Source organism: Stegostoma tigrinum, chromosome 12, assembly GCF_030684315.1.
Source record: "Stegostoma tigrinum isolate sSteTig4 chromosome 12, sSteTig4.hap1, whole genome shotgun sequence".
Classification (NCBI taxonomy): Eukaryota; Metazoa; Chordata; class Chondrichthyes; order Orectolobiformes; family Stegostomatidae; genus Stegostoma; species Stegostoma tigrinum.
Window position 1 is genome coordinate 4,449,741 of NC_081365.1, and position 15,546 is coordinate 4,465,286.

Consider the following 15,546-nt stretch of genomic DNA (forward strand, 5'->3'; position numbering starts at 1 on the left):
TACCTCAGAAACATAACTAGTGGTATTCCCTGGGGATCTAGTGCAAGATCCCTACTATTTACAGTAGTTATGAATGATCTGGAACAAACTGCCTGCAGTTCAGCATTAAATATGCTTGTAATAATGTGAAGGTATTTGGGCCAGAAACAAATGTAAAGGTGGCTGACTGTCTTCAGTGAGACTTGGTGCAGTTTAAGGGATATTTGTGATATTATTAATTTGGTATCATATAGGGCAATGGGAAGACATAACTCTCATTAAGATCGCAATACCATAAAAAAGACAAAAAAAACAAAGAGCAGAAGACAAAAGGAATGCACCAGAACTGTGAGATTAAATTACAAGAAGATGGGCAAACTGGAGCTTTTTTACCTCAGAAAGGTGTACACATGGACGAAATATAATAGAGGCTCTTAACACTGAATCAATTAAATACTGTAAATCAATTCAAGAGAATCCAGAATTTGGATCTTTAGTTCCCTCTTGGGGCATGGGCGTGATCACTTTCAAATTATTTCTCACTTAAAATAAACAGTAAAAATAGATAATCTACCATCCACACCAGCAAATCAATAAAAAGGAAATAACTACTATTTCTACAGAGCGTTCTGAACAGTCCCAAAGCACTTCACAGACATTAAATAGCATCAGTGTTGTAGACAGGTAATTTCCACACAGCAAGAATCTGCAGCAGTATAATAATTAGTTTTTAGGGGTAAAGTTGGCTAAGGGATAAATGTTGGTAATCATTTCATTCACCATTTGTTTCCATTTATTTTTATACCTCTTTCCTCCTAATCTACTAATGGCATAGATCCAAATCTTGCAATATGGTCGGAGACCTCTGACTCACATCATTTCGCTAATGCACCTCTAGACCCTGAGGTAGTCTGTGGTACTTACTTAGAACTTACCCTGCCTAGACAGCGTTGTGATACAAACAAGAGTGGGTTCAGGTGACCAACACCTCTCAGAGTTGGGTTGTTGGCTGAGTTTTTTGATGAATTGGCGGGGCGTTTTCAGCTGCTCAGAAGTGTAACTTTAGGTAAATCAACAATTGGCACTCACATGCGACTTGCTCCTGCTTTCCACCCTCTCAATTCTGCTCATCAGTGCTGGTTAAACTCACCTAAATATGAAAAATAGCAGTGACCCAGTTCATCACTACACACTTTTTCAGCACTCTAACTGGGATAGGCTGATAATTTGCAAAAATGAAACATCTCTGTCGCAGTTTATTTCTTTTGTTTTAGTACAAGTGTGATTCCACGGTCAGTGCAGAACCAGTGATGAGCAATCTTAGTCAGAGGTAGTTAGATTGAATAAGTAGGACATCAACAACTCACATTTCTCAAATCTGCATTGAGATGTGATGTTTGTGTAATTTTCCATGGTGTATGGTCAGTGTGCGTGCATTGTCATCATTCAGTGAACTAACCATATGAATGTATGGGAGAAAAACGCAGTGGCCATTTAGTCCATTGTGCTCTTGGCTAAAGAAAAGCTTTCCAGTCTCATTCCTCAAGTAAGTATCTACTTATGGGTTTTAAATATGATGAGAGTTTCTGCCTGTATCACCCTTTTAGGCAGTGGGCTCAAGACCTCTGGGTGAAAATATCTATAACTTGCCCCGATCTTTTACTTCTCTTCTAATCATCTTCTTTGTGCCATCTGGGTATTGAACTCTCTGTTAAGGCAAGTAGCTTCTTCTTCTCCACTCTCCATAGGCTTATGGTTATTTTATCCCTTCAATCAAATATCCCTAAGATCCAAATAAAACAGTCTCATCACCAAAATATTCCATTCCTGGTAATTTCATAAATCCCTCTTATCCTTATCAAGCAATCATATCAATCGCCTAAGGTATGACCAGAACTGTACACAGTACTCGAACTGGAGTGCAACTCATGTTTTGGCATCACCTTCACGTTCTTTTATTTTCTGCCTTGTACACTTAAGAAAAGTCTTCCTCTGCCCTCTTGACTAACATACCTATCTGTTATGAAATCTACAGGGATCTGTGGACATACAGCCCAAGGTTCATGTGTACACCATTCAATGTACACGTCTCAGAATGATACACATTATTGTGTAATCCTTTGCTTTGGTAGTCTTCCCTAAATACATTGTCTCACACTTACACAGATTAAGTTCCATTTGCCACTTTTTCATTTCATTGATGTCCTTCTGTAATCATAGAGCTAATCTTTGTAACTACACAATCATTCCCCATATGTATAAGTCATTCATTTATACCATGATAAGCTAGACTCCTGAGTCGAGTCCTGAAAAAAGGTGTAAGGTATTTATTCAGAACCGTGCCATTGTCCTCCGTGTGCATGGATGAGCTGTTAGTGTAGGTACTTTGTAATCAACTTCTTCGGAGATGTTATTACAAATCTCTGCAGCAGATGGAACTTGAACATGGGCCTTCTGGCTCAGAGGTAAGGATACGACCACTACATTCAACAGCCATGTTAATAGGGCATTAATTACATTTAATTGCTTTCAGTTGGTGGCCATTATTTGGGGACTGACATTTAGGAAGACACAAACTGGACTAAGAGATGGATGGTCATAATGAGTCTCTGTGATAGATGCTTTGAAGTGTTTAAAGATGATTAGGAAAATAGGAGCAGGAGGAGACCATTCAGTCCTTTGAGCTGTCCACTATTCAAACTGTTCATGGACAACCTCAAAGCCGTCTTTCTGCACTGTGCCCATAGCCCGTAAATTTCTTAACATCTAGAAAAATATATGTTTGATTCTAATCTTTACAACCAACGTTCCAGAAGAGGTCACAAGGTATTGTTTTGGTCCCTGATCAGCTTAGTTCTTTCCTTAGTTATCCTTTGTTCTTTTCATTTTCCATGAATTTAACTTGTCAGTATTTTCTCTCGCTGTAAATTTCTTTCCCTTATTTCTTTTAAATTTTACCCCTTACCTTTCAATACTTTTCTCAGCTTTTTGCAGTGTTGAGCCCCTGGCATCTTGCAGCTTTTGGATTATCCTAACCTTTGTCCCTTTTTACATCGCAGGTGGGTCTACATTTATAGACCCCACCTTCCTCCGTTATGAGCCTCTCAAACTTTTCAATCTATTGAAGTTAGCAGAAAGCTAATCAGAATTTCTTGAAATAACAGTTTGAAAACACGAGAAATGGTATTTAAAATATGGCCTTAATTCAAACTTTATCTATATATATATTATCCTGTCTAATAAATATACAGGTCTGAAATAACAACAAAAATATTAGAAATACTAAGCAGGCCTAGCAGCATGCTTAGAAAAAAATACTAACATTCAGGCCACAATAGCTGTTCCTTTCCCTGAGATGTGTCAGACTTTCCTCAGTTTCTGTTTTTACTTCAGATTTCCAGCACTGCAGTATCTTTCTTTTGATAGTTTTGAAAAATTGGCTGATATTAGGAAATCCGAAGCTCGCTCTATTAATTGATTTTAGTTGTTAATCAAGGGGTGGGAATGGGAAGAAATAAGAGGACAGTGTTTATTTGAGCTCATACACCTGTAATATCTCTGATTAAGAAATAACTAGATCAACCTTGAAGCCCTGGAATACTTCTTTCCACATGTGTGTGCACAAAGTAATTAGCAATTCTACATAAGCTGACTTTATCCTAGCTGTGGATCAGAGAGTAGCGTTCTTGGAATGAAAGTAAGTTTGTTCAGTTCCCAATCCCATCTAAAAATTCAGTGCTGGTACTGACAAAGTGATATTTTTCAGCTAAAATGTTAAATGTCTTCCTGTCAATTTGCCTTAAAGCAACGCACAGTAGTACTTTGAAGTACAATGGGTGTGTTCATCTGTTGGGCCAGTATTTATCACTCGATAAATTAATGAAAACAAAAAGTCTTCTAGCCATTAGCATATTGGGGTCTGTGTGAACTTGCTGTGTGTAAAGTGGCTGCAGCATTTACCTATATTATGATATTGACAAGACTTCAAAAATATTTGAATGTTATAAAGTGCTTTGAAGCATTCTGAAGTTGTGAGTGGCAGTATAGGAATGTAAATTATGTTTATTTTTCTTCTGATACCGCAAAACATGTCTGAGTTGATGTCTGGAGATGCTTAATCTCTTCCCCCTTTGTTTTTAAATGGTGTACAGATATTAATAGGAGCCAAAGTCAGGTTAAACTAAAATCAATGCCACTTGTCTGATGTGAAACTGATGTGATGGTCTTCAGGCTGGCCATCTGCACCCAGCAGAACAGTAGAGAAAACAAATTTTCTGACTTGTGTGTTGTGCAGATCTACCTCTGTCAAGTTGACAATCCAAGAATAGACAATTCTGTACAGAGTGGCACTTCAATTAGTTCACTGTCTGTTTAAAGCAAATGTTATCTCTAAAATAGAACAGTATCGTGGCAAATCTCTGGTGAACTGAGGTACATGACTTCTAAGAACAATGCATGCAAGAATACATTGACCATATCTAGTAGCAAGAATGGAAGCGTAAACTCTTTTTCAGATTTAATTAATTTTGTTTTAAAACTCAGCATGGTGAGATTTAAGTGCTTTAAAAGTAATTGTGAATAGCAATGATGCATAGCCATTATTTGAGGATTTCAGATGAACCACAATTTCATTGGATAGTAGAGCAGACTCAATGGACTGAATGGCAGTTTCTACTCATATGTCTTATGGTCTTAGAACACCAACTTACTTTCCACATGTTTGTTCTTTAAAGCTTGTTGTTTCTCAGCCTGCTGATCTTATGAAATAGAACTATTATATTTCCTTCTAGTGTTTCACCCATGTGTGTGGAGTTTGCACATTCTCCCCCTGTCTGTGTGGGTTTCCTCCGGGTGCTCCGGTTTCTTCCCACAGTCCAAAGATGTGCAGGTTAGGTGGATGGGCCATGCTAAAATTGCCCATAGTGTTCAGGGGTGTGTGGGTTACAGGGGGATGGGTCTGGGTGGGATGCTTCAAGGGGCAGTGTGGACTTGTTGGACCGAAGGGCCTGTTTCCACGCTGTAGGGAATCTAATCATTCTCGTGTTTCACAATGAGAAGAATATCGAGAATAGAAGCCAATCTAACATAGGAACATAACTTATGACTAAAGACCAGGGAATAAATGTGTAAGCTTTCATCTGGGAGTCACAGATTATACCAAAGGACCAGGGGATCAAGGTTTTATTTAATTCAAAATCATAATCAACAGGTGAGATACAATACAGGAGTTAGAGAGGGAGGCATTGGATCTGTAACAGATGAGAAAATTTCTGAAGAAAGGCCTAGGCCCGAAACATCAGTCTTCCTGCTCCTCTGTTGTTGCTTGGCCTGCTGTGTTCATCCAGCTCTACACCTTATCTCAGATGAGAAGCGTTCACTAGTTTAGGAGCTATTAAGCATACAGTGAAGCATTGAATCACAAAATTGTACAGCACAGAAGAGACCTTTTGGTCCATTTAAGTTTGCAGTAGTTTGGCCTTTCACCACTTGGCCCATAGCCTGAATGTTATAACATGGTGTGTATGTTTCAAGTGCTCATCTAAATACTTTTTTTTGAAGTTTGTGAGGTTTTTCACCTCTAATACGTTCCTAGTCATTGGATGAAAAGATTTTCCTCAAATTCCCTCTGAACCTCTTACCTCTCACCTTAAAATTGTGTCCCATTGTTATTGACCCATCAGTAAAGGGGAACAGGCACTTTCTGGCCATTCTGTGCTTGCCCATCATAATCATATACACCTCAATGAGGTTCCCCCTCAACCTTCACTAATCCGAAGAAGAAAACGCAAGCCTATCCAATCTCTCTTCATAGCTAAAGTGCTCTATCCCGGACAGCATTCTGGTGAATCTCCTCTGAAATAATATCCTTCCTATAGTGTGGTAACCAGAACTGCACACAGTACTCCAGCTGTGGCTGAGCCTAAGGGTCTCACTTAACCTCTCTGCTCTTATTATGTATGCCACAACTGATAAAGACAGTGTCCTGTATATCTTTTTAATGACCTTATTAACCTGCCCACCACCTTCAGGGATTTGTGGAGAAGCACCCGAAGATTCCGATGTTCCTCTGGGTTTCTTAGTGTTCTACTGCTGATTGAGGACTCCCTTGCCTTGTTACATCATTTGAAGAGCATTATCTCTTACCTTTCAGAGTTAAGTCCATCTGCTGATCTGAACAATCCATCTAAATCTTCTCTTCGTCACTGTCAACCACCTGGCCAATCTTCATATCATTGGTAAACTTACTTATCATCATCCCTCTCCAGCACGTTTTCTTCATATTGTTTATACATGTCACTTATTAACAGACCCACGGCAATCCCTATAGATGGAGTTTAATCCTGAAAAATGTGAGGCGATTCATTTTGGAAGGACAAACTTGAAAGCAGAATACAGGGCGAATGGAAAGATTCTTGGCAGTGCAGAGAAGCAGAGGGATCATGGGGTTCACGTCCACAGTTCCCTGAAAGCTGCCATCCAGGTGGATAGAGTAGCTAAGAAGGCGTATGGTGTGTCAGCTTTCATTAATAGAGGGATTGAGCTCAAGAGCTGTGAAGATATGCTCCAGCTATACAAAAGCCCGGTTCGGCCATACCTGGAGTATTATGTTCAATTCTAGTCACCTCATTACAGGAAAGGTGTGTAAGCACTGGAAAAGGTGCAGAGGAGATTTACCAGGATGTTGCCTGGAATGGAGGGAAGGTCTTATGAGGAAAGGTTGAGAGAACTAGGGCTTTTCTCTTTCAAACGACAAAGGATGAGAGGTGACTTGATAGAGGTGCACAACATGATCAGAGGTGTAGATAGAGTGGACAGCCAGAGACCTTTTCCTCGGGTGGAGGTAGCTATTATGAGGGGACATAGTGTTAAAGTGAGGGGAGGTAGATATAGGGGAGATGTCAGAGATAGGTTCTTTACTCAGAGTGGTAGGGGCATGGAATGCATTGCCGGAGAGGGTAGCGGATTTTGCCTCATTAGGGGCATTTAAGCAGTTATTAAATAGGCAAATGGATGATAGTATGTGGTAGGGGTGGATGTTAGATAGACCTTCGGTTTAGGGTAAACGTTTGGCACAACATCGTGGGCCGAAGGGCCTGCACTGTGCTGTACAATTCTATGTTCTAGCACACCTTTGGACACTGGTCTTTTCACACAAACAGTCTTCTACCACCGTTCACTCGTCCAATCACTAAAACAGTTTTTTAGATTAGATTAGGTTCTCTACAGTGTGGAAAGGCCCAATAAGTCCACACCAACCCTTGAAGCATCCCACCCAGACCAATCCCCCTATAACCCACACACCCCTGAACACTACGTGCAATTTAGCATGGCCAATCCACCCAGCCTGCCAGAGGAAACCCACGCAGACACAGGGAGATTGTGCAAACTCCACACAGACAGTCACCCAAGGCTGGAATCGAACCCAGGTCCCTGGTGCTGTGAGGCTGCAGTGCTAACCACTGAGCCACCGTGCGCCAATATGTTGTTATCCTGGATCCCATGTCCTCATCTTCTTTATTGGTCTTCCAGCTGGGACTTTGTCAAGCCCTTTGCTAAAATCCATTATGAAATAAACTACATCAGCTGCGTAACAGTCCTCTGCACGCCTGGACAACTCAACAAAATCTAGACAGGAGCATCATCTGACAAAAACCATGCTGAGTATTCCTATTCAAACCTTACCTCTCGTAAGTAAAGATTCATTACCTCCTTCAGATTTTTCTCCAATAGTTTCTGTGCCATTGAGGTGAGACTCACTAGTCTGTATTTCTTTGGTCTATCTCTATCACTCTTCTTGAAAAGTGGAATCGCATTCGCTGTCCGCCAGTCTTCTGGCGCCTGTCATGTGGCCAAAGACGAATTAAACATTTGGGCTTGAGCACCTGTAATTTCTTCTCTCATTTCCTGCAGCAGCCTCAAATATAATCTAATTGGACCTGGAGTCATCCACTTTTAAGCTGCCAAAGCCTCCAGTGCCTCCTCACTGATTATGTCGAACTGCTCAAGAACCTCTCAATCCCTTGTCCTAAATTCTGTCCCTGCATCATCCTCCTCTTGAGTGAAGACAGACCTGAAATACTCACTTAACACCCGACCAAAGTCCTCTAGCTCAGATTGCCCCTTTGATCCCTCTTCAGCCCCAGGCTTCTCCTGGTTATCCTCTTCCCCTCATTATACTTGCAGCATGTCTTTGGATTCTCCCTAATCTTGCTGGCCTTCCCCGCCAAACCAAAATTGCTTTTTTTTTAGAAGATCATTTTCCATAACACATTGGGGTTTCTATCACTGAAATGTTGCCCACAAGTGTCTGACTTTATTCCCAGAATTTGGTCCAGCAGGACTGTCTGCATGTTGAGATTAAAAAGTTCTTCTGAACACATTTAAAAAATGCTGCCCCTTCTAAGCCTGTTACACTTTCCAATTTATGGTGGAGAAATTGAGATCCCCTAATTTAATTACCTCATTGTTATTTTTACACACCTCATTGAATTGTTGACATATCTGTTCCTCTGTGCCCTGCTGACAGGGCGTGTAATGCACACGCCACAGTGTGACAATCCTCTTTTTAAGCATAAGCTCTGTGTGATGCTGATTTCTATACCCGATTGTGGTAGTCGTTTCTAAACAATGTCTTCTGCTAACCAAAGTTTCAACTGAACCTAGTGCAGATATAGTCCGGCCTGAAGTCATCTTGAGCTAATGAGTGAGCTGTTCCAGACTAGCCTGGATCACCTTTGAAAATTTTTTCAGTCCGAACTGATGTTCTTTCCTTCATGTGTGCCCATTAGTTTACTTTCTATTCCCCCTAGGGACCACAGCGTTGTCTCATGTCAGTTGCCTTCTGTAGTACTTGCCTCAATCAGGAGGAGAGCTATTTCTGTTCACTTGATTCTATATACGGTTAGAAGACAGCTAGTTCTCACATTGATGAAGAGATTTTAGTGTTACATGGTTTTGTCGATGTCTGGAATGCGCTTCTCCAAGGGCAGATGGATTGGTGCACAGTTGAAATGGAAGAATAATTGCAGGGCAAAGAAGAAAGAGTAAAGGTATGAGACGAACTGAATATCTCTTTCAATGAATTGACACAGTGGACTGAATGGCAACCTCCTGTGCGTTATGGATTGAACGCTCCCTCATGGCAGGGGTGAGGGCAAACTGAATCCAGTGGGGGTCTGCTCCCCCTAGGGTTTCAATGGGTAACCTACCTAACTGTGGGCTAATTGGCACCCTAAATAATTGTCCCTAAGTGTGAGTATCATGCTTTCTGCCCATCAACAGCTAATTAGCTGCAAAATAGCAGCAGGGCAGTCATTTTTTCCCTGTACGAGACTTCTCCCTTGACATTTTAGGTAAGAGGATGGATGGTGGATCCATGGCACCCTGTGTCATTCAGCCCCTGAGTCTATAATGCTGGAAACACACAATGAGTCAATATCATTTGAAATTCAAAAGGATAGGTTAACATTGCACGCACAGTGTTTTTGTCAGAACTCTTCCGATGAACAGTCTTCAGCTGAAACACAAATGATTCTTTCTTTTCTGTTTTGAAATATTAATGCACCTGCTATGTTTCGTTTCACCATTGTTACAGACAGTGCATAGCAGTGAGCAAGACCTCCTAATTGTGCCTATAGTTGCAGTGACAGCTGCCAGCTTTTTTTTTGGCAACTTTTGTGTGTAGCTGGATTAAAAATCCTGTGATTGGTTGAACCTAGATTCTGTCTCTTCAAACAGAATTAGTGGTGCTATTATCTGATTTGTAAAACAAGTCAGCTATTGTCACAGAATTTTTATCTGTTACCTGTGACTTAATTGCTTTTCTATTGCATAATAACTGCAGAAAAATTTGCGTATAAATTTAATCTGTTTTAATACTAAAGGACTGGGGTGCCTGATGGAAAATAGATAATGAAATTTTTAACCAATTTTGATTGTCACTTTCAGACTCTGCCTAATGTGATTTAGTTTTAACTAAGCGTTTGTGCCACAGGGGCAATGTGTAAACTGTAACTCCTCTTAATGACTGCAGATATTGAAAGAGTTGAAGGATGAAGACTGGAACATGGGTAATATTGTCTACACATTAACAAACCGGCGGTATGGAGAGAGGTGTATCGCCTATGCCGAGAGCCATGACCAGGTAACCCCTTGTCCAGAATTGGTTAACCCAATGTTCTTTTTGGAACGGTGCGCACTGACCAGCTGTCCATCTCATCACTGGGATGAGATAGCAAGAACTGCAGATGCTGGAGTCAGAGATAACAAAGCGTGGAGCTGGAGGAACACAGGGATGGGGAGGAGATCTCAAAAATAAAAAAGGAAATGGGAAGCCCCTGACCCACCCCCCCCCACCCTCTCTCCATTTCTGAAGAAGGGTCCAGACCCAAAACATCAGATTTCCTGCTCCTCTGACGCTGCCTGGCCTGCTGTATTCGTCCAGCTCTACACTGTGTTATCTCATCACTGGGGTGGCCTGCTTCCTCTTCTGTTTTATTGCCTGACTGGACTTCATCTTAGCTCAACTTTACTCTGTACCTCTCACCAATGATTATTCCAATGCATATTGGATCCTCCAGTTGAGAACTCTGCCACTTGGTTGTCAACTCTGAGCAACTCCCCTACTGTCCATGTGTTTGCTGACCTACATTGGCACTCGGTCAAGGTGTGAGTTGACGTTAAAATTCTCCTCCTTGTTTTCAAATCTCTTTGTAGCTTCTCTGCCCCTCCCTGAATTTACAATCATGTGCAGTTCCTCAGTGTTCTGAGATATCTGCAGTACTCTAGTTTAGACCTTTCAAACGTCCCCGAATGTAATTGCTCCACATTGATAGACCTTTAAGTTGCCTAGGCCCTAAGCTTTGGAGTTCCCTCCCTGCACCTTCCAGCCTCTTGGCTTCTCTGTCTTTTTCCTTCTAAGACAAAAAGCCTACCTTATTTGATCAAGCCTCTTGTATTTTAGAGGCAAACTTTATAGTACCCTCGTGAAGCACCTTTAAACGTTTGTGTGTTATAGGCACTGTATAACTAATAGGCTTTCTTCATTGTTTTGAGATGTCATTATTCCAACATGCCTCTAGTTGCCCTCCAATTTTCCACTCTGAAATGATCCAAAGGTCTACTACTCATTTCTTGATTGTCACCAAGTCCCTTTCACCCTTCATCCTAATCACTCACTGATTTTGATGTTGTGTCCCATTCTGGCCTCTTCAGTATTCAGGTATTCAGTGCTAGTACTGAAAGCTTGTTTAATAGAGTACAAGAGTGAGGAGACTATGTTGATTTGTATTATCACAGAATCGTTACACAGAATGAAGCCATTTGCCCACCATTTAATGAGATCATAACTAATTTGATGATCCACAACTCCACTTTCTTGCCTTTCCCTATAACCCTTGATCCCTTACTGATTTAAAAATTTGTCTCTCTCAGCCTTGGATATTTAATGACCTGACATTGACAGTCCTCTGTGGTAAATAATTTCATAGATTCACACCTCTCTAAGATAAAATGCCTCCTCATCTCTGTCTTAAATGTCTGAATTCCTATTCTGAAATTATACCCTGTAGTCCTAGCCTCTCCCACAGCGGAGAATGACCTTTCCGTATCTACTCTGCCAAACTCCCTAACAACCTTGGATGTTTCAATAAAAGGTCACCTCTTATTCTCAACTCTGATGAGTACAAGCCCAACCTACTTAACATCTCCATATTGCAAAATCCCACCATACCCTGAATCAGACTCGTGAACCTTCTTTCGACTGCCTCCTGTGGCAGCATGTCCATCTTTGGCAGTCAGAAGGAAAATGATATTTTAGGTGTAGTCTGTAGTGCATTGTACTGTTTTAACCAGGCTTTGCTATTTTTATATTCCATTCCCTTTGAAATAAAAACAAATGTTCCATTTGTCTCCCCTATTTCCCCGAAACTCTTTTGTGATTTGTGCATGAGTACTTTCAAACCCTTCGGTGCTGCAGCTTGCGACAATCTCTCTCTATTTACATAGTACTCAGCTCCTGTTTTCTTCCTGCCAAAATGCATAACATCACATTTTCTCCCACTAAATTCCATCGGCCAGGTTTATTCCCACTCATTCAACCTGTCTTTTTCCCTCTGTGGACTTCTAGTGTCATCCTCGTTACTCACCCCTCCCTATCTTTGTGCCATCTGCAAACTCTTGTAATAGTATATTCACTTTATCCGAATCATTAATTTGTATTGTAAATACTTTGCCCTGATGCCCGTGGCACTTCACTAGTTACAGGTGACCATCATCAAATTGATACCTTTGTCCTGACTTTGGCTTCTCTTAGTTGGCTAATTCTCTATCCATACTGATATACTAATCCCAACTCTACAAACTCTTAACCGAACGGTATGGCCAGTGTTATTTAGCTGCGTTTACCCCATTTATACATTCGCTGACTATTTTAAATGGAAACAATGCCATCTTGCCTACTTCAGTTGACTGCCTTCTGCACACTTCAACACTCTGTATTCCAGACTGTGACTCCTGCTTCAGCCTCCGGTTTAGATGGAGTATTACATTTAATCACAGGTGGCATACTTCAGGAAGAATATGAAGATATTATATAGGCCATATAGCCTCCAAAGTGTGACTTTAACAATTGTTCTGCCATAGGCAGTTGTGCTGTAGCTGCCTAAGTCCCAGGCCCTGGAATTCTCTCCTTAAATCTCTTCACCTCTAAACCTAGGACTATAGTTAGTTTAGGACATAGAAACAGAACATTCCACTAATCCTGTCTGAATTAATTAGTCAGGCATTCTAATCCCACTTTCCAGCATTTAGGCTGTAATCTTGCAGGTTACAGTGCTTCGCGTGTGGATCCAGACTTCTTTCAAATAGGATGAAGATTTCCACCATAATCACCAAAACTGAAAGTGAATTCCAGGGACCTACCAGAGGCCTGTTTCCTCATGTCTTGTATAATGCTTCTACCAGGCAATTAGAATCTGTGTTCCCTGTTAACTAAACTCTCTGCAAAGGTAAATAGCTCCTTCCTGTCCACTCTGTCAAAGACCCTTATTATTTAATACACCTCAATTAATCATCTCTCAGCCTCCTCTGCTCTGAAACAAATAACGCTATTGAATCTTCCCTCATAGATGCAGTTTTCAAGCCCTGGCATTCCTGTAACCTGCTTTCTGCGTTCCAGAGTAATTATGTTCTTCCTGTAACATGGTGACTAAGCTGTATGCAAAATTCCAGCTGAGGCCCAACCAGTGTATCTGATAGTTCCAACATGACATCACTGTTTTTATTTTCAATACCTCGACCAAGAAAGGAAGGCATTCCATATCCTCTTTAGTACTGTATTCATCTAAACCTGCCACCTGCAAGGACCGGTGCGGATACATTACAAGGCATCTCATCCTGTACTCATCAGAATAGTGTGTAGTATACTGTGTACTCCCTTGCTTTGTTTGCCCTCTCTAAATGCATAATTTCTCTCAATTTTCCAGACTGAGTTCCATTTGCCAGTTGTTTGTCCATTCAGCCAAACCATTTACCATTATGTTGTTGATGGCCAGCCTCTTCCTGATCTATTATTCAACTGATTTGTGTGTCACCTGTAAATTTTTCAGTCACACTTCCAAAACTTAAGTCTGAATCATTATTACAAACCACAAACAGGGACCCAAAGTGAAGCCTGGGGAACATTACTGGCAAACTTCTCTCCATTCACAAAAATACCTGATGACTATTAACCTCTGCTTCCTGTCGCTCCACCAATTTTGGATCTAATTTGCTATATTTCCTTGTATCCAATAGTCTTTAATTTTATTGACCAGCCTGTCCTGTAGACTTGATCAGATGCCTTACCAAAACACTCCTCAACATCTTTGAGCGAGCTCCTGTTTACCTGTACCTTTGTGTCAACCTTATTGAAACATTGCTCGAGTTGGAAGAATAATGAAAAGGATGGTGTTTATGTACAGTTTTTCATGTCCATTGAACATTCCAAAGCAATTTGCAGCCAATTAAATGTATTTTATTAAAGTATGTTAACTGTATTCAGCTGAAAGTTTTCAAAAGGTTTTCATTGACTTTAATACTCGTTGACTGATCCCGTTCCATGATACTTCCTGGAAGCATTGAATGAGCTCAGGATGTGTGTCAATTGATGATTGGTGTGATGTGAAAACAGCCACAGTGGTGTCTGCCATGTGCCTTTGGAATTCACCAGCAGCAAGACTTGCCTCTCTTTTTGAAAGGAGAATCAAACAAGTCAAACTTCCCATTTGGCTTTATTAGCATGCTAGGATGTGCCATGGAAACTGAGTCCATAGTAGTTTTTGAGTAATCAATATTCCATCGTCATACAATTCAGAAAGAGGCCATTTGACCCATTATGGCTCTTTGAAAGAACTACCTATTCAGTCCCACTCTTCATTTTACCTCTACGTCTGCACATTTTACAGGTATTGATCTGATTCTCTTCTGGAAGTTGCTATTGAAACTATGTCCATCACACTTTGTAGGCGACACATTCTGGAGTACAACACCTTGCTATATAAAAAGATTTCTCCTCATTGTCCTAGTGGTACTGCTGACAATTGTTCTAAATCTTTGTCCTCTACTTATAGCCCTCCTGTCATTGTGAACAATTTCTCTTGTTTGCTATCAAACTCTGGTTTTGAAACCTCTTTAAATTATCCATTGACCGTTTTTGCCAGAAAGACACCATCCTATGTTTGTGGTCACAGTATCACATATTGATGATGATTAGTGATTTATTAGTGTGAATCCAGCAGGGTGTTCCATTTCACGTTCCTCACAAGTCCGTCCGATACCTTGCACTCATTTAGTTTTTGTTACATAGGCCCTTGTTGGGGACAAGACATTAGCATTCTGGTTGATGGACGCTGAGATGTACACGAACATGAGTGTTCTGACACCCTTCACACCAGTAGTGGATCGCGGCATGCAGTTGCACAAAATGATCCGTCTCATCACACATGCTCTGGGAGGAGAGGGATATTTGAATTTCATTGGTAAGTCTGAGAGCGTCCGTGCAATGGTAAAATTATAACATGATGTTGTTTATTTGCTGCTGTAACCTTAAAAAGTGGGGCATTGCTACTTTACCAGGTGTGACTCAGTTGGTAGCACTTTGGGATCAAGGCCAAATTTAGAAATTTCTTCTTGACTCTCAGCAGGTAACAGAGTTGCAGCAATAAGAGAGAGCAGTTCTGTCAGGGGGCCAATACTGAGGGAGTGCCGCACTGTCAGAGGGTCGGTACCAAGAGAGTGCCGCACTGTCAGAGGGTCGGTACCAAGGGAGTGCCGCACTGTCAGAGGGTCAATACTGAGGGAGTGCCGCATTGTCAGAGAGTCAGTACTGAGGGAGTGCCGCACTGTCAGAGGGTCAGTACTGAGGGAGCGCCGCACTGTCAGAGGGTCAGTACTGAGGGAGTGCTGTACTGTCAGAGGGTCAGTACTGAGGGAGTGCCACACTGTCAGAGGGTCAGTACTGAGGGAGTGCTGTACTGTCAGAGGGTCAGTACTGAGGGAGTGCTGTACTGTCAGAGGGTCAGTACTGAG

At 41.3% G+C, this 15,546-nt stretch overlaps 1 protein-coding gene across 6 annotated transcripts in view; it reads left to right on the top strand.

The window, feature by feature from the left end:
• Nucleotides 1-15,546, top strand: part of gbe1b (glucan (1,4-alpha-), branching enzyme 1b) — a 529,949-nt gene that overhangs the window by 373,396 nt on the left and 141,007 nt on the right. For all 6 annotated transcript variants that reach the window (XM_059650083.1, XM_059650082.1, XM_048540405.2 and 3 more), the window contains exons 11-12: nucleotides 10,013-10,123; nucleotides 14,825-14,996. In XM_059650083.1, the coding sequence (XP_059506066.1) occupies nucleotides 10,013-10,123; nucleotides 14,825-14,996 (283 nt within the window). The remainder of the gene's footprint in view (nucleotides 1-10,012; nucleotides 10,124-14,824; nucleotides 14,997-15,546) is intronic.